The following is a 20,065-nucleotide window of genomic DNA, read 5'->3' on the forward strand; positions in this document are numbered from 1 at the left end:
GTCTAACAAAACATACTTGAACATAATAGTCTCTTTCTTGCGCGAAAAAGAGATAACCGAGCATTTGGACGGGTTAACCTCAATACGATTCAGAAAACACCAACCAGCAAAAGCATTCAGCTGACGTTGAAGGAAGCAGCTGTCTCCAATTGAGTGAATTCGGAGGTAGAGCTTAAGGTCATCTGCGTAAGATAATCGTGGTCCCTCAATTACCAGATTCACGTCGTTGAAATAAATCAGGAAAATCAGCGGTCCCAGGTGACTACCCTGGGGTATGCCGGATGTGGCAGCGAACGAACGGGACAGGTGATCACCAATGACAACAGTAAGATAGCGATCGGTGAGGTACGACTGAAACCATTGCAAAAGGCAGCTGTGGATACCAAGCCTGTCCAGTTTAGCGATTGATATGCGGTTTAGCGATTGATATCGAAGGCAGCAGATAAGTCAGTATAAATGACATCCGTCTGAGCACGATCCGACATACTGTTAGAGGTGTAGGAAGTAAGGCACAGCAAGTTAGTGGCAGTGGAACGACCAGCCATGAAACCATGCTGGTCGATACTAATATACGGCTTACAGTGAGCGAGTAACGGTTCCATAACAACGAGCAACAGCGCTAAGCGAAGTAATGCCACGGTAGTTGCCAACGTCCTGTTTGTTGCCTTTTTTATGTACTGGAAACATGTGCGCTAGCTTCCAACAGGATGGGAAAACTCCGACGTCCACAGACAGTTGAAAAACGTGCAGCAGTGGAGACAACAAACTGTCCAAGTGCGTTTTGAGGAACGGCGATGGAATTCCGTCAGGACCCGGATTGTACGACAACTTGAGTTTCGAGGAAGCCCTGAAAAACATCTCGGGATTGATGTCAATTCTGCTCATGGTTTGGCCAGAGAGTGGCACGTAACTGGCAGCCAGTCGGGCATGGTCGTCACTCAGTCTCTCGTCCGTGAAGACACTAGCAAATTTTTCAGAGAACAGCTGACAGATATCTTGCGTAGATGAGGCCACGTTACCATTATGTGTCATAGACGACGGCAGACCAGCTTCATGACGTTGTTCGTTGACAAACTTCCAAAACTGCTTGGGACGTGACTAAAGCTTTCTCTGCAATCCACGTCGATACTGAAGAAAGCACCGTTTCGCAACTCGTTTGTATGCGTGATTGATCCTGACATATAGCGAATTCGTTTATTATTCAGTTCCAACCTCGATCGGGTATAAAGATTGGGTTTGCTTGTTTTCTGTCAAACGTCAGTTTGTTTGTTTGTTTTTAAAACCTAGCTCAGGTTGAGGTAAGCACTGACAAAAAGTTCGGTTTCGCACTGGGTTGGAACTGGTTCCAACCCCGATAATAAACGAATTCACTAATAGTGACGTTGAAGGGATAGTGTGCGGTGCTTGGTGAACTTCCTAAGAGCGGCTCTCTTTCTGGATTTCAGTCGACGAAATTCGCTCGTAGCCATGGTGGATGGGTCGTATAGAGCTTTTTGAAGTTTAATCGGCGCACACTACTGCCATAGAGGTAACTCTAAGACCACTGGGTCCCGAAGAAAATCATTATTATTTTAGGCTCACTCAGTACCAGAACAACGGTCCCAAGCAGTCTCAAGCTATTTCACTCACCCCTGCATGTTCTGCATGAATCCACACACCCCTGATGTTATCTGTCAAACTTTCATAGCGAATCAAAACAAACATAGTGTAGTAATAGAATTTCAACAAGAATAGGGTACGTTAATCGTTTGCTTGGGACCAATAGGCTACTAAAGTGGTGAGCCAATTTAAAATCGTTAGTTTCGTATTGATTGTTGCTACTGCACCATTTAAATCGAACGAGTGCGAGCAAGAGGGAAACAGATTAGTGGGAAAATAAACCGTCCATTCATCCATGTGCGCTAGATAGAGAAAGACGATTAAACGTCAAAAAGGTCTATGATGATGAATCTTTTTCGGAACGTGTCTGTCAATGATATATGCCAAGACATTGGAAATAGTTTGAACGGCGGACTCAAAGTCAATGGTGTCCAATAAGTCGTCCCAATCTAGTACAATGGCTTCCATGAGGCCAACTTCGGTGCGTCCCAGTGTACAGCTGCCTAACTGTGGCTGATAAAAGCCAAATGGAATTTGCTGGACTGGCAAAGAGTTTGGATGAAGTTCGGTAGAGACAAGTGAAACATGTGTCAAAGAAGATGGTAATGACGAAACCGGCCATTCAGGAACAGGTTGGTTGACGAGCTCTGTGCAGTGATGGGATTTGTCACTTATTATGTCATGGCGTTGTCTTGGTGATCCGGGTAATTGGGTGACTCCATTCTGGGGAATAAATTGGCATTTGGCGTTCGAGAAGGGTTCCAAAAATTTGTAACATTCATGTTGTCCTTGAACTCACGGAATAGTATTCGCTTTGGCCACGTTGCAGTCGAAAGAGCCTTTGCTTTCAGCTCAGGACTCATACCAAGTTTGAACGAAATGAATGACAGACTGCTGACATTCTTACCCATTGGCGACTAGTCTGAATGTCTCAACGTCATTTATTCCTAACCTCTGCATCGCCAGTTCACGTACTTGCTCTACTGTGACGTCACCAGAGATACACGAAAGGTAGACCCAAAACTTCTGCCTTGGAGGTGGTACAGCAAAAGTGCCGATAGATGGAGATATTGAGCTTGCAGTTCAACACATCAAATCCTGTTGATCCTATTGATAATATTGTAAGGAAAATTGACAATACGATGTTTGTCAATAAATTGATACATGTAATGGGCGCTTAACACTGCTTCATGATTCCAATTCCGTCATACGAGTTTCAATTCCGTCCAAACACATTGAAACGACATTGGATTAACATCGGTGGTAGAATTAATTGATCGCTACTGTGTTACCTGACTTATAACGAATATACGTTGTATACGAGTATCCCGAATACAACGTATGTCTCGTCTAATTTTGCATAGCATTTGCAATGTAAAATTAGACGAACTATACGTTGTATTCGGAATACTCGTATACAACGTTTATTCGTTATAAGTCAGGTAACACAGTAGAAGCACCGGTTGGAAACTAACGATTTAAAATTGGCTCACTACTTGACTAGCCTATTGGTCCCAAGCAAATCGATTAACGTACCCCATTCTAGTCGAAATTCTAGTACTACACTATGTTTGTTTTGATTCGCTATGAAAGTTTGACAGATAAAATGAGGGGTTGGTGGATTTTCCTATGTTTCGAGGGGTGAATCGATTAGCTTGGGACCGAAGATAGTACCAGAGCTGAGCCAAAAAGTTGAGCTCGTTTCTTCGGGACCTTCTGGTCTTAGAGTTACCTCTATGGTAGAAGCGCTTCTTTTGTTTTTGAGAATAATGGATGTAAATATTCATGTTTGCTTCTGACGGAAATGGGCGCTGATGCCGATGTAGTTCGTGGTATTTCAGCATATGTACATTTAATTCGACGATCAATAATCATTCCTTTCAGCCACTACCCAGAAAGGAAATTGGGTGGTCTTTGCCGTTTTTTGGTATTAAATTCACTCCAGATTCGATCATTTTTTTTCACATCATTATTTAAAAAAAAGTTGATGCTTCGAGAGGGAACCACTACTGGTTGTTGTTGCCGCGATCCATGGTTTTCGGGGAAACGTGCTAATGTGTGTGTCGTATTGAACACCGGCTTGCTTCGATTCGAGCGCGTGTATCGTTGATAGAGAACGGCTTGTTATCAAAGGGAGCGAAAATGTGAAATGTCACGCGACAGCAGCAGCAGCCGTGGTATTCTATATAAAGTTAATTCATCGAAGCCGAGTGCACACATTGGCGTAGCCAAGGGGGGTGCCTAGGGGGCCAGGCCCCCTCCAGAATTTGTTTGAAGATTTATATAATTTATATTGTCTATATTAGAATCACCAAAACAATCTGGTGGGGGGCCTGGATCATTCTGAAGGAGGCTAGGCATCCTATGCACCGCCATTATCTACGCCAATGCGAGTGCATCGAACCCTTTTTGCTTGACTGTTCCCCGAGTTGGTGTACAGACTGTATGATAAATGAGCACCGATAATGATGATGAAGCAGAAGCTTTTCCTTCGCTACCTTTTTTGTGAGCCGGAGCTCTACGGGTGGCGGCTTTAAGTGCCCGGTTGGATCTATTTCCGCAACGTTTTCAACGAAGCACGCTTTGAGTGACCTATCGAGATCGAATTCTGTCAAGCAGAAAAGGAAGGAAGGAAAAAAGCAAAGATTGATTTGCTGCTTAAAAAAAGAGCGGGTATTCTTTTTTCCTCTGATTTACAAGAGTAGTTCAACGCAAGAGTAGGGCACAATGGCCATAACGCCACAGCTAATCGAAATCAGACCGACGAAAAAGCAGGCCATGAGAATTTTCGACCAACAATGACAGCGTACGAGGGGTGCCTGGATTGGTTCACAACAGATAATGTTTTAACAGTTTTTTTTAGTCATCAGTGCTACAGAATCATGTCGGTTAGAACACTCTTTTTACCGAAAATTCATCAGTGAACATTTTTCCCGGGCACGTTCCCCCCGTCTCGACGTCAATCGACACGGTTCAGCGGCTGCACCACGTGATGATGGAGCAAGAATCTGCCCTCATCCTGACACATCCTATCATCAGGAGCATCTCACATCCACTCATTATCGGGATTTGCCTGCCAAACCATGGCAATCATGGCAATGGAATGCCCATAGATCATTCCGCACACCCACTTTTTCGGTCACAGTCACAGGTACTACTGCTGCATGCGTTAACTGTACATACACACAGTGCGGTCCATAATGGAATTTGGCAGCGGAAATCCAACGCAAAATTCGATTTCAATCTATCTCATCAGTCGCTTTTGTGTCCGGGCTCAATGATGCAATGTGTCTCTATGTCTGTGTATGGGACATTCGGAATTGGCTCCAAAACCCAGTAGGCTAACGTCATCACCTGAGTTTGCGGATATATAATGTAGGTTGCTTTGATGAAACAGCATCCCTAGGGTAGATTTATGATCCGAAAGAAGTTATTTTCCAGCTTCCAAGCAAAGCTAATTTGGTAGAAAATTGCATCCAGAAACATCTATATCCAGAGGAAAAACACTGGAGTCTGGCGGACGGACGCCAGCAGCAGTCTAGTATGTCTCACTCATAACATTAGATTTAGCACGCATTTGGCAGTCTGCTCCGACCCAACTTTCAAATAAAATGTGGCATTCGGTTGATTTATTCGCCTTTTTCCTGAGAGCTTTACGAAACATTTTCCCGTCTGTGTCAAACACGTGCTGAGCATTTATGTATGTAGGTACCTATGTATGCATGGGGAGAAAGCGACGATAAACTAGAAACTGTCGCAAGCGGTCTCCATTTTTTTTACCACTCGATTCCATCATATTGCAATTGAAATCGAAAAATTGTCCCCACCCTTTCAGCGTCACACTTTTCTGATTGACAATGTTATTTCGCTTTCTACTTTCAGATCAGTACACAACAACAACAACAAAGTAACAATCAATCCAAGCAGGCCAACAATAATCAACGAGTGTCAAATCAAGAAAGAACAAAGGGAACAGCAACATTGTTGTGTAGCGGGTGAATTTAGAATCAAATAGCAACATTGTGTGAGACGGTAGCGAAATGGAGCGGAAACTGTTGTACGCCTTCCGAGGGTGGATTGCATTCGTAGCCTTCATGGACCTGGGGACGGCCGTGCGGTGCTACATCGAGCGGAGAAGCTTCCTGGGGGATCACTCCGAGACGCAGTTCATCGAAGGTAAGTGCAATGCTGTGGAATTAAGGTATCTGCTGTACACTGTTTATACAAATGACAAATATTTGCCACAATTTGTCCAACTGTGACGGCACACCAAAAGTTCGATTTTGAGTTTTAGCAAAACAATTTGCTGAAATGGGGTCAGTAAACTAACTCTTTGCTGGAATTCTTCTTCTTCTTTGTGCTAGATGCACTTCCACAGTTATTAACACAAACGAAGTGACAGACGACTAACTGGCGAGGAAATCAATTGAAATAATGTAGTTCGCTGTAATATAATTTTCTAAGAAGCTTGTGCCAACATCCACCAGCTGGGCTAGTATTTTTGTATTGATTTGAACAAAGTAGATTTTGTGTGCAATGATCCTTGACAGTGTGAAAATAGTGTTTCATTTTGTCATTTTTTAATGAAATGCATTGCATTTTGAGTAGAGTGAAAGAGATAGAACCAAAACATTCTAGTACATTTGGTGAAAATGCCGAGGGGGACGACTCTATCTACGCTGCAGGAAAGATTGTGTTGTGCTGTGGCTAGCTGCTTGCACGCTGAGTAGATAGAAAGAAGATTGATGACAATTCTGAAGATTTCCTGCAAAAAGATGATGCTCGATGCAAGTAGATGCGAGAAATGCAAGAAGATTTTTCGAAGATTGATTCGCTAGTGTGAGATGTTTTGAGCATCTTAAATTGAGATTTAGATGTGTGGCCCCTCTCGGAAAATTCTAATACAATCCTGTACAATCCAGTAGTAGCAAAGAGGTAACTCTAAGATCAGAAGGTCCCGAAGAAACGTGCTCAACTTTTTGGCTCAGCTCTGGTACTATCTTAGGTCCCAAGCTAATCGATGCACCCCTCGAAACATAGGAAAATCCACGAACCCCTCGTTTTATCTGTCAAACTTTCATAGTGAATCAAAACAAACATAGTGTAGTACTAGACCGTGGGTTTACTCCTAGGCTCCTCCAAAATAAAACAATTACCATGGTCGTATGGGAGCGTCGGTGAGTCGCTGTTACATCAACAATATCCTTCCTTTCCCCGTAACGGAGAAGATGGGCCTGGCCGGCAATGGTAATTGTCATGCTTTTCCTGTTCTGAATTTTTATCTGAGAACTCCCAAATAGTTTTGCTTAAGCAATCAAAATAAGAACGTTAAAATAGATACATGTCAGCTGCCAGTATGCAATCTACGAATTACTTCGTTACAAACGCAACGCAACGTAACAACAATTCGAGTTTAAAGTTCGTTGAAGACTTTTTGAAATATTCAGCTAGATATTGAACCTCGTTGGTTTTGAAAATGATGAACAGCAGCAAAATAGGGGAATTTACGTATTCTCGTCAATCTAAGCAGCTTCCGCACTTCTATTAGCATTTTATCAGTGTCACGCACACATATGATGTGTCTGTTTGTTTACATTCATCTGCTGCTAGCTATTCTATCCATTCCAATCAACAAAACTGTCCAAAACGGTTTGAAAACGTTTTTAAGGCGCTACAAACTTCTCAGGTGAGTGTGACTATTGTCGGCAGCCTCTTTTACTTCGGCAACCTTTCCGTTTAAACTGCGTGTAAACCAGCTGTTCTATTATCGGCAACTCGAAATCAGCCGTATTTTGATGTGCTTATGTTTCTTTTGCAGAAACACCTGGCATAACAGGTTTGGTCAGTTGTAAAAATGTATTAGGAATGAAGCTGAAAAACTAAGGAATCGTTTAAATACATTCAGCGAAGAATTTTAGTGAGAAAATACATCGAAATTAACGTTTAAATTGTGGTTGCCGAAAACAGTCGATGGCTGCCGAAGCCATCATTTACCCTACTTATATTTCACTGTTGATGATTTTAACTGTCTTGAGGCCGGCGCCAGTGGTGTAGTGGCAAGTGTGACTGCTTTCTCACCCCAATGGCTCTGGGTTCAATCCCAACCCAGGTCGGTGGGTTTTTTTTCTGAGTTAAATAAAAGAATGTAGAAGAAGAAGAAGAAGAAGAAGAGCTGTATTGAATACTAAAATCCGAATCAAACATCGAGATGCAGAATAATGTCTTCTCATCATCGGAGTCACACTCAGGTTGCAGCTGTTGCAGCAAGCCGGAAGGCGGACAGTAAGTTTTTATTATAATCTCGTTTTTTTTTTAAAATTTTTTTTATACTTATAATCATTTCTATCAAGAATATATTTTGGCATCGAATGCAGCAAGAAATTAGAGATGTAACTCTGCATCTTCAAGACATCATTAACTTCCAAGAGCTGACTGCAATTCAATGCAAGAACATTGAAGAGCAGATGCGATGTGCTTCCACAAGAATTTCCAGGCTGATTCGAAACTCAGATGGATCTCTGATTTTTTTTTTTAGATTTTTACGGCAGTTTTGATAAAGACCCCGAGTAGTTCACATTTGAAAAGGGCTTTCAACTAAAATGTAAACAAACCAGAAAATGACGTAGAGTGCGCCACGCGAGTTCGAGAAGAAACGTCAACCAAACCGTTTGTTTACATCAGAATAACAATTTTTCACAACGCAAATTAAAGCATTGTTCATTCAACATCTTGCCAGTTTCTATCGGTAATTGTCTTATTGTACGATTTTCCACAGATCTGAACTGATTTGTACCTTAACTATTCACACACAAGAAATCCACCACTAAGGCACTTTTCTAATTTTCCATTTTTTTTTTGTGATTTGTAGGTTAGTTAAATTTGATGTTTATTCCATTATTTTAGTCATGGAGTCCTCGATACGATCCTGTACAGTCTTACATCCGGTAGCTCGATTCAGGTCTTCTATCCTCGTGTTGTACGGAGCAATCATGATGATTAGCAACAGTCGATTTTGGATTGTCTGAAGCTTTCATTTGTGGGTCCAGGGCATGACCCCACAAAGGCATGCCGTAGTTGAGTACGGGAGCGAGGATCATTTTGAACACCAACATCTTGTTCTGCTGTGAAAGCCGGGATCGTCGGCTTATCAACGAATAGAGGGATTTCAGGAGACCGATGCATCGCTGCTTCAGCTTGTCCGTGTGTTCACGGTACAGGAGTTTATCGTCGATGGTAACGCCGAGGTAACATACGTTGCTGGACCAGTTGATGGGACAGTCGTTCACAGTGACGTGACAGCCCGTCGTTGGTGGGGACATCTTTGGCGATTTTCGATGCTTGAAGGCTATTGTTTGCGCTTATGCCTCGTTGACTTTGATTTTCCAGCTGGTGAGATAGGAAACATAATTTATCACTCCTCGCTGCAACCGGGCTCGCTAATCCTTAGGCACTCGTCCATTTGCTATTATTGCACTGTCATCCGCATATAACGCCAAGCTACAGCTGTTGGGGAGCTGTGGTATGTCAAATGTGAAAATCTCATGGAGTTCAGAGTTGGTTCTGTGTAGATGGACTCGAAAATGTCGTTCGCTTAGGTAGCTCCTTATCATCCTGACCAGGTATACAGAACAGTTCGCATGCACTAGTTTGTGGATTAATCCGTCATGCCACACGTTGTCGAAGGCTTTCTCCAGGTCCAGTAATGCCATGGTGGTGTTGTTGGAAAATAATTTGTTTCGTTTAAAAATATTTTGCACTCGGATCAGCTGATGGACGGTGGAATGTCCTTTCCTCAAGCCGAACTGCTCCGCGATGATGACTTGGTGGTCTTTGATGTGCTCCATCAGTTGCTGAAGGATGAGCCGCTCGAAAATGTTGCTCACCGCCGACAACAATGCAGTGTGATGGGTCTAAAGATGCTCGGCTGAGTGGGATCCTTCCCAGGCTTCAGATTGGGAACGATTTTCCTTGTCTTCCACCTGGCCGGCAAGTGGAAAGAAACCGCAGGCTTTGCTGGACAGCTTCTTCAGGGCCAGGTTGAAAATTTTATCGTTTCCTGGGGCCTTCATATTCTTGCCACGCTTCACTGGTACCGATATGATGTACCAGAACAAGTTTGATGGCGATGGCTTCTATCTTCTCTTGAGGCGAGACCTGCATCGTCCTTCAATGGTGGTATCGCTTCAGAATTTCCGGTACTTTCCAGAACGACATTGAGTGGTCGCCTATCTATCCGATTTAATTGGAGAACAGATTGTTTCGTATAGTTGCCATGCGGTTGAGATCGGTGACTTGTTGCTTTTTCTGTAGACAGCAAGAAACTGCCGTCGGGTGGTGTTGCGTTGCTGAATTAGTTGCCGGATGTACGGGTCAATCGTAGTAAATTGTCGCCTCACCGGAATCCAGCGTATACAGGCTTCTGCTGCGGCGTGGATGGCTTATTCTGGTTTCTTCGAACACCGTCAGATGGTTGTAGATACTTACAATTGTTGGTAGAGCTGGATTACATTTAAGGTGGGTGTCCACAATGCCACTAAAGGCCACCTAGTTGACTCGATGGTAATCCCGTCTCATTTTTGGCTGGCACTGGAGTTGGTGTGCATTCAAGCTCGCATACCACCGGAATGTGGTGTGTAACGGGCTTCGATAGATCCAAGTCCGATAGGAACACGTCAAGGGTTATTGTAACTCCCGCCGGTGACAAGAACGTTGGCTCATCTGGAAAGTGGATGATGCACGTTCCAAAGCTGAGGTGGTCTGCAAAGATTATGCCATATTTATTGCAAACATGATTACGCCACAGTGTATGGCGAGCATTTAGCGCACCAGCTACCACGAAGCTGATCATATTGTTGGTAAGTTTGGCGAGGTGTTCAGCGAAGAGCTTGTAAGTGCCATTGCTGTCCTCGCACTGACGGGGCACATAGATGGCAAACAACATAATATTACCTTGAGGGCAGGATATCGTAACGGATGCCTTGTTTGATGAGTATGGCAACGCCACATTAAATTTTTTATGAAGTATTACATGTTAAATTTTAATGTTCGATGTTTCATTTTCTCAAATTAGTCACCATATTTCAACTTAATTCAAGCATTTAGTAGCTTGAAAGGATATTGAACTCACTTGTTGTTGCTCGAACCAATGCAATTAGCAGCATTCAGTATTTGTATTTCTCTATGTATGCATACATAATAAACAGTCATAAACTGTAATCAATCAGTTTGTGGGTTGTTAAAATGGCTTGTTTACCGATTCGACAAATTCAAAATTAAATTACCCATAGTACCCGATACTGATATGGTTAATTGAACAATAAGAAAGAAGAACTCACATCCCTTCTAACGGGAAATAAGAACATCTGAACATCAGAAGTCCGATTAGAATTAACGAAGATAATAAAATAATACTTTATTTAACGAAAATACGATTCGAGTTTGATGCTCATAGCTGCTAAACTATTATGTATCGGAATGAAATAATATGATCCAGATTCAAATATATATCCTGCTTATTTTAAATATCTGAAAAATCTATTATCTATTTAAAAAAAATCTGTTATCTGTATATAATGTATCAGAAAAATCTGTAAATGTGGCATCACTGTGCAGAAGCCGAAACACATGTGTTTATTCCACTTCTCGCGCGAATCGAGATGACCATTCTCGTTTCCTTCTCGCGTGACAATTCTCACTCTATTCCGACTGTCGACTCGCACGACGCGAGATGTTCATTTTGCATCGAGAGGAAGGATGAATCGCACGCGAAGTGCTGTTCATTTCAAGAAACGTCAAACTGAAAGAGTTCATCGCGGAAGCTATGATAAGGACGTATGCAGTATTTTCTGATAAAACAGTTATTTGATTTAGGTACAAATATCAGTTTTTTTCTATAAATAAAATCATAGATACGGATAAAAACAATAGAGCACACGTTTTTCTATCATTTGAGAATTATAGCTTAAGGTTCTAAGTAACTTTCTGTGCCATTTCGATAGCACCACCGGTTATGTAATTTGGTCCTTTTTTGAGAGAGGTTTGTTGTTTTTAATTCGAAGCTCATGCAGAATGTTTTCACTTGTTTTTATAATGGCACCGCCAACATCTGAAATATTCACCGCGCGAACCTCAAGTCCTTCGACGAACAATCTCTTCCCGGCGGGGATTTAAGTCAGCGTGTTTTAAATCGCAGCCCGAGTCTCCCCTCCTGCCGTTGAGTCCACGCAATGTGGACCAATCTCATCGACCAGGAGAAGAAGGGTATAGCCATCGCCAACAACTCGACTTCCGATAGGAAGCCAGTTTTACCCTTCTTACAGATAAGGGTATTCATATCAAGTGCCAGGTGATAGGTATTGTAGTCCTCCTATCGAACGCTATTGAATATCTTAGGAATTCCAAGATCCGGAGATAAAACAAGATCTGACAAAATTTTAATTATTCGTACAAAACATCTCCTAAACAAAACAGTTGCCAAACGAAAGGTATTTAAATCCCACAGTACTTTAGCTGGGATTATCTGGAGTTGGGTCAGACATTCTTGAGTTATGACCGCGAATGATTTGGAAATGCCTGGTTATGGGTACAAAACATCATATCTTCTCAACAACTGACCCGTGTTTGACAAAACAACCGCCAATCGAATGGAATTGATGTCCCACTGTACTCTATTTAAAAATATTTGGAGTTAGTTCAGAAGTTCTGAAGATATGACCTGAATAAAGTCTGGGTTTGTCAGTTCATTGGTACAAAATCACATATCTTCTCAACTACTGAACCAAATTTGACAAAACAACCGCATCCTTTCGTTAGGCAGTATCTTAGCTTGGAATATCTGGAATTGGTACAAAACAAGATATTTTCTCAACAACTAAACTAAAATTGACAAAACAATCGCCAAACGAAAGGTATTGATACTCTACAGTACCTGAACGAGGAATATCTAGATTTTAATGATCTGGGAATGCCAGGTTATTGGTACAAAATGGCATATATCCTCATTAACTGTAACAAATTGGACAAAACAACTGCCAAACGAAAAGTCCTGGGACCTTATATTTTTTTTTTTCTTGAATGTCATAAAAGATTGACTGGTGTCGAAGTTATCATCAGAACCACTGATCCAAATTTGACATACCAACCACCAATAGAAAGGTTTTGGAGTCCAACAAATCTCTAATTAAGAAAATCTGAAATTGTTCATTGGGTCAAGACTTTTTGGCTGGTGCACAGTAGCCCAGAATTTTCTCACCACGTGGCGCTAGTAAACTTGTACAATTATCACGTATGCTATAGCTCGTGATTCTGAACAGGTAGAAAATTACTGTCTTCGAAAAAGTTGTTCATGAAGTTAGTGTCTATTGCTTGGTGCACAATAGTTCAGAATTTTCACACTAAGTGGCGTTAGTATACACGCAAAATTCTAGCATGTAAAATATCTCGAGATTCTGTTCAGATAGATTTCGCTAGTGGACAGTAGTTCAAAATTTTCTCACTACGTAGCGCTAGAATACACGTGAAATTCTCGCATGTGGTTTGTTTCGAGATCCTGACCAGATAGAAAGTTTCTGTCTTCGCAAAGTTGAGAATTTCCTAAGCGGCGCTAGTATACACGTGAAATTTTCACATGTAAAATATCACGAGATCCTGATCTATGTTCGGCAAAGTTGTTCAGGGAGCCAAAGCCTTTTGGCTGGTGGACAGAAATTCATTTTGTATACACGTGCAATTCTCGCATTAGATATATTTCGAGACCTGCTAAACTGTCATCGGTAAAGTTGTCCAGGAGATCAAAACTTTTTCGTTGGTCGACAGTACAGAATTTGCCCACTATGCGGCGCTAGGATATGCGTAAAATCTTCGCATATATAATATCTCGAGATCCTGAACAGCTAGAAATTTACTGTAGTTGGCAAAGCTGTTGAGGAGATAAAGATCTTTTGGCGGGCAATTCTCGCATATCAAATATCATAAAATAAAAATACAATTTACATCAGCCTAAGTAGGATAAGCCAAATATATTCTGGAATTCTTTTATTGGTGAAGATTTTCATGTATACCTTTGATAAATTAGTGGTAACACGTATGTCAGATGGAAAACATTATCTTAAAAGATCAATATCGTTGAAACTTCCACCAAATGAATGTTTAGAGTCTCCCTTTCATTTAAGGCTAATTTCAAAATGTCTTATTGAGGGGTCAGAACAAAAAAAAAAGCCTTGTATTAACGTGTCACGGACAACGAGACTAACTCAGAGAGTTAGGCATTTTTGCTCAGTTGAATGGAGAAATTTATAAAACTGTACACTCCCGATCATAAGTGTAAGGACATGCCCTAAAAACGTCAAATTTTCGTTCTTTTTAGAACATTTTAAAGATTTTAAATGGAAATACGAAGGGGCAAATTGCTCAATATGATTTTCAAATTTTGTATACCAAAGCTTCACCCAAAGTTACACTATTTTTCGAAATTTACTCTTAAGAATAATGATTGATTTTCTCAGAATTGACTTGGAAAAAAAATTGAAACTAAAAGTAGTAGTAGAACCCTTATGCTATACCATTTATACCATTCAAATAACCTAAGGAGATCAAAAATTGGACGTAACATTAGAGAGCTTTGAACAAAACACATTTGCATGTTCACCATCCGGAAGAACTTTGCCGCATGTACAACTTTGACGATGACAGTTACTTCCTGACCTTAAGCTGTAGCATATACAAATATTTTACATACACACTAGCGCCGCATACCGAAAATATTCTGAACTATTTACTGTTTACCAGCAAAAAAGCTTTGATCTCATAAACAACTTTGTCGAAGACAGTAATTTTCTAGCTGTTCTGGATCTCGAGCTATAGCATATATGAGGATTGCACGTGTATACTAGCACAGCGCAGTGAGAAAATTCTGAACTACTGTTCACCAGCCAAAAAAACTTGACCTCCTGAACAACTTTGCCGAGGACAGTAACTTTCTATTTGGTCAGGATCTCGAGATATTTTATACGTGAAAATTTCACGTGTATACTAGCGACGCGTAGTGAGAAAATTCTGAAAAATTGTGCCCAAAAATAGGCTTTAACCTCCTGAACAACTTTGTTCAAGGCAATAACTTTCTATCTGGTCAGGATCTCGATATATTCTATGCTGTAATCAATGAAGTCAAATCTCACGTTGTATGGCCGCAGTTTATGCGGTTTCCATTTACATTTTCCCTATTATCCTTATTTTAGGTGTTTACTGTAATCAAAGTTTAGCTTCTTTAAATCAAAACAAGTTTTTTTGAGGAATACTCGTTGGTTTCAGAACGATTGGTAACTCAGCAACAGAATGGCAATGGAAAACTCATGTGTGTTGTACAAAGTACAACAGGGCGAGTAACGGAGGGTTAAGAAGCATAAGATTCGTGTTTCGGAACCCAAGACAACTATTCGTTCTATGGAACCGTGGTCATACCTTTCATTTGGTGGGTGTTTCATCCCCACACACACACACACACACACACATTCGCACACACACACACACACACACACACACACGCGCGCGCGCACACACATACACACACACACACACACACACATACATACACACACATACATACACACACACACACACACACACACACACACACACACACACACACACACACACACACACACACACACACACACACACACACACACACACACACACACACACACACACACACACACACACAAACTTACCGTTTCACTTCCATTTTCACGCTTTTCAAACGTTCTCGATTGCTTCTGACGTATCGACAACACTCGCATGAAAACGTCATTCCGATCCGAGTTTTGTCGATATACATCGACTATGGGAATGCACCGAAAGTTCATCGGAGTTCATTCGTATCGACAATTGTCACTCTATTCGAGTACGGGAATTGGGTGACATAAACGACTCGACTCGGTACGCGTCACGCGAGAAGCGGAATAAACACAACATAAGCCTCGGCTCGGCTCGTTCACGCGTGCGTATGTGTGTGCGTTTATTTAAAGCATCGTATTAATGCTCCACGCTAACTTAATTCTACTCAAATTGACGCTCAGCCTTTTAGTTTTAATACATTCATATACGCCTTTTTAATGCACCACCAACGTAGAGTGCGCCACGCGAGTTCGAGAAGAAACGTCAACCAAACCGTTTGTTTACATCAGAATAAGTATTTTCCCCAACGCAAATAACATCTTGCCAATTTCCATCGGTAATTGTCTAATTGTACGATTTTCCCCAAATCTGAAATGATTTGCACCTTAACTATTCACACACAAGAAATCCGGAAGATCATAACCACTAAGGCACTTTTCTAACTATCCATTTTTCTCAACAAAAATATTCCTGAACACCAGCAGGATCTTTTCAAAAACGTTACAGAATTAAATTTTTCAACTGTAGATTAAGTTTTGCAGCATCTCAGATGAATCAATTGATCAGGAAAAGTAAAAAAGTGTTCCACTTCCTTTGTCTCAAGGCAAAAAATTATGCTCAACACTCTTTTTGACGTTCTCCTATTCACCACCAGAGGTTGAATCGATCGTTAAGTTCCCATTAAAAAGGCCTATTGTAAATAATCTGCCTATTTCTATTCCTATATAAGAATTCAAATTTTTTGTTAAGCATTTCTACACTCAAAAAATTCCACACGTCATCATCATGTGTCTCACACTTAATTTTGCACATATTGTGCAACGCATCCATTTCATGTGTGAATCTTATGCTATGAACCATGCCTGAACACTATGGATTTGAATTGTGACACACTTGGATTCTATGTGCCTCATATGGTGATATCAATAGCTTTGCACACCATAGTTCAATATTCTACAATATTTTACTTTATCGAATTCTACTTTACTGACTCTAAAAATGAATCGACAAATATATAAACAAAACTGCCAGAGGCCAGAGCTTTCACGTATATTTTTAATTGGTCTGATTTGGGGACTGTTGGGGTATGCTGCTGCCGGAGTTTTCGTTCGATCTCACTGTGCCACGGTTGTTCTCATATATGAGGCAGGTTGATAGGATAAAGTCACAACTCTTGTTATCGATGTTTACCTTTCTGAGCAAGCAATTCACATCGTATTGAAATGCAAAACACTTGAAATCCATCTGTTTTGAACAGTAGCGTGATTCAATGTGCAATACACTTGAATAGATAGTGAAAGTTTTTCAACATTTCAAAGTTTGAAACACTATAAATTAACGTGTATAACACATTGAACCAAGGTGAAATACACTTAAAGTAAATGTGATTGTGCATTTAGAAAATCAAGTGTTTAAACACTTCGATCAAACGTGTGAAATTTTTTGAGTGTACAGTTCAGTATGACAATAATATCTGTATCTCAGCACACAACACCCAAATAATACATGGTTTGTCGTTTTAGCGTGCGGGTCAATAAATGATTCGAAAAATTTCTTTGATCGGTTGTTTTATAAATTGAGTTTTTATAATAATTTTTACCGGTTATGCAGAACATTCCTACATGATTTGTAGCTATCAAACGATGCTATAAAATGGTATTGAAACCCGATTTATTTACATTTTCAATATACACTCAAAAATTTGTCACATAAATTTCATTGGAAAAAACACGTAACCTTCAGATATTACAATTGATCTGAAAAGTACATGACGTTAATAAAATTCATTACAAATCATATTAAAAGCAATGTGATAAGCTTTGAAACTTGATGAAATATATATATAAATTTCATGTGAATTTCATGTAAGATAATTTCACTTAGATTCTACATGAATTTATAGTATGAAAATTACTGAGTGGTGCTGGCATAAACAAAACCTAACATGGCATCCGAACGGTGCATTGCTGACGACCACAAAGTCACTTTCAATCGAAAATCGTCAACGGACGATGAAGCTGTCAACCATCACTTTCAATTGAAAGTCATTCTGTCTTCTCTTCGAGCAGATCCCCGTCAACATCAACAGAACCACTTTCGATCAGTGTTCATGCTGTTTGTTTCGACTTGACTCGTGTTAATTTATTTTTTTCATTGTCAAATGAACTTACTTTTGCATTGAAGCGAAGCTGTTCGATCCAAATTCGTGCAGTTTTTATGACTTTTGTTGCTTGTTCACTCGGTTCATTTAAACGTATGCGCATATATCTGTGCACGTTGATGTTAAATTTATCATTGTTGGGTAATTTGTTTATCCATCAATATGGGTATTTTTTCATCGGGGTGACGTCTAGAGATCGAAAATTTATATTTATGGCGGCTCCGATTTCAGATTAAGTGGGAAATACTATCAAATACCCATCCATATAGGTATTTTTGGAATCTGGATGGCGGCTAGAGGCCGGAAATCGAATCCGACGTCATTTTTAAATCCAATATGGCGGCTTCCTATTTCAGGAAAAATGGGAAATGCTGATGCCGTCCCATCAATATGGGTATTTTTGGAATCAGAGTGACGTCTGGAGATTGGCAATCAATATCCGACACAATTTTGAAATCCATGATGGCGGCTTCCGGTTTGAGAAAAAGTTGTAAATTCTATCAAATAACCACAGACAAACAGACATAACACTAGCAAGTTGTTCATCGAACAAGCATTTAACTAGTTGGTAGTACCACCACCTGTGGCGCGCATAGTCAATTCCCTTGCGTTTGACGTTTACACACTACTGCCATCTGTTCAGCGTAGTGCTCACCACAGTGTACTCAACAGATGGCGCTAATGTTTTAGCGACGATGTTTTACAGTGAGAAATACTGAATGTGTTATGTCTGTTTGTCTGTGAAATAACCATACAAACGGTTTTTTTTTAGAATCAGGGTGGCGTCTAGAAGCCGAAAATCGATATCCGCCATTTTGTAATCCAAGACGGCGGCTTCCGATTGACGGAAAACTGTCAAATGTCCTAAAATATGGTTATTTTCAGAATGAGGATGAGACGTAGATACCGAAAATTGATCTCACGCCGTCTTTAAATCGAAAATGGCGGCTTTGGTTCAGAAAAAACTGTGAAATACTGACAAATACCGATCAATATGGGTTTTTTGGAATCGAGCTCACATCTAGAAGAAAGAAATCGATGTCCGACGCCATCTTGAAATTCAAAATGGTGGCTTCCCATTTCAAATAGCCTACAAATGGCATCGAATATTGATTTTCAGTATCTAAAGGGTGTCCACGATGAAATTGCCACACTATGAAATTGCTCTAACTTTTTAACCGTTGGGTAGAATTTAATGAAAATTTGGGTCGATTTAGTTCATAGTGCATTATTTACATCTTGCAAGTTTTAAAGTCCTGTGATCAAAACTCGCGGAAATGGAGTCGAAAGAACAGCTCGTGCGTGATAAAATCTTGCGCATTCATCACGAGAACAAGGATCTCTCGCATCGTTCCATCGCTAAAACGTTGGGAATCGCGAATTCCACGGTGTTGCGAGTGATTAAGCGGTTCGAGGAACGGTTGACCACCGATCGGAAGCCCAGAAGTGAAGGAAAAAGTATTCCGTACAACACCAAAAATCACAACCGCGTAGTTGGGGCCTTAAACCGAAATCCGAACGCCTCCGTTAGGGATGTGGCTAAGAAGCTGCACCTAAGCCGAAGTTTTGTCCAGAAGGCCAAAACTAAGGCTGGGCTTCAAACGTTCAAGGTACAAAAGGCCCCTAATCGCGACGAGAAGCAGAACAAGTCCGCCAAAACCCGTGCCAGGAAGTTGTACCTCAACATGCTGACGAAAGTTGAATGCTGCATCATGGACGACGAAACATATGTGAAGGCCGACTTCAAACAGATCCCCGGCAACCTGTTTTTCACGGCCAAGGATAAGTTCAGCGTTCCGGAGCATGTCCGCACTCAGAAGATGTCCAAATTTGCGAAGAAATTCCTGGTTTGGCAAGCCATCTGCACGTGCGGGAAGCGGAGTGCACCTTTCGTGACCCAGGACACGATGAACGGACAGGTGTACATAAAAGAGTGCCTCCAGAAGCGGCTGCTTCCTCTCCTGAAGGCCCACAACGTCCCAACAATCTTCTGGCCGGATTTGGCCTCATGCCACTACTCCAAGGACGTGCTGAAGTGGTATGCGGACAATGAGGTCAATTTCGTGCCGAAAATGTTCAACCCTCCCAACACTCCGGAGCTCCGCCCCATCGAGAAGTACTGGGCGATTATGAAGCAGCACCTTCTTAAACGACCTAAGGTAGTGAAGACAGTCGAGGAACTGAAGAAAGTATGGGTTTACATGCAAAAAACGGTTGATTCACAGGTTGTGCAGAATCTTATGGCCGGGATTAAGGCCAAGGTGCGGGCATTTGCGTATGGACTGTAAATAAAATACGAGTAAAATGGTAAAATGAAGTTTAATAGTTATTTCTCAATCCCTGAAAATTTGATGGCAATCGGATGAAAACTCGAATTTTGCGAATCAATTTTGTGTGTGGCAATTTCATCGT

At 41.0% G+C, this 20,065-nt stretch overlaps 1 protein-coding gene across 1 annotated transcript in view; it reads left to right on the forward strand.

The window, feature by feature from the left end:
* The window catches only part of LOC135707912 (uncharacterized), a 123,321-nt gene that overhangs the window by 51,026 nt on the left and 52,230 nt on the right, over positions 1–20,065 (forward strand). Inside the window, exon 2 of the mRNA XM_065229830.1 lies at positions 5,482–5,775. Within this exon, the coding sequence (XP_065085902.1) occupies positions 5,640–5,775 (136 nt within the window). The 5' untranslated portion in view covers positions 5,482–5,639. The remainder of the gene's footprint in view (positions 1–5,481; positions 5,776–20,065) is intronic.

The sequence above is a fragment of the Ochlerotatus camptorhynchus genome, unplaced genomic scaffold, assembly GCF_037179485.1.
Source record: "Ochlerotatus camptorhynchus isolate MF236.1 unplaced genomic scaffold, CSIRO-AGI_Acam_v1.1 ptg000323l, whole genome shotgun sequence".
Classification (NCBI taxonomy): Eukaryota; Metazoa; Arthropoda; class Insecta; order Diptera; family Culicidae; genus Ochlerotatus; species Ochlerotatus camptorhynchus.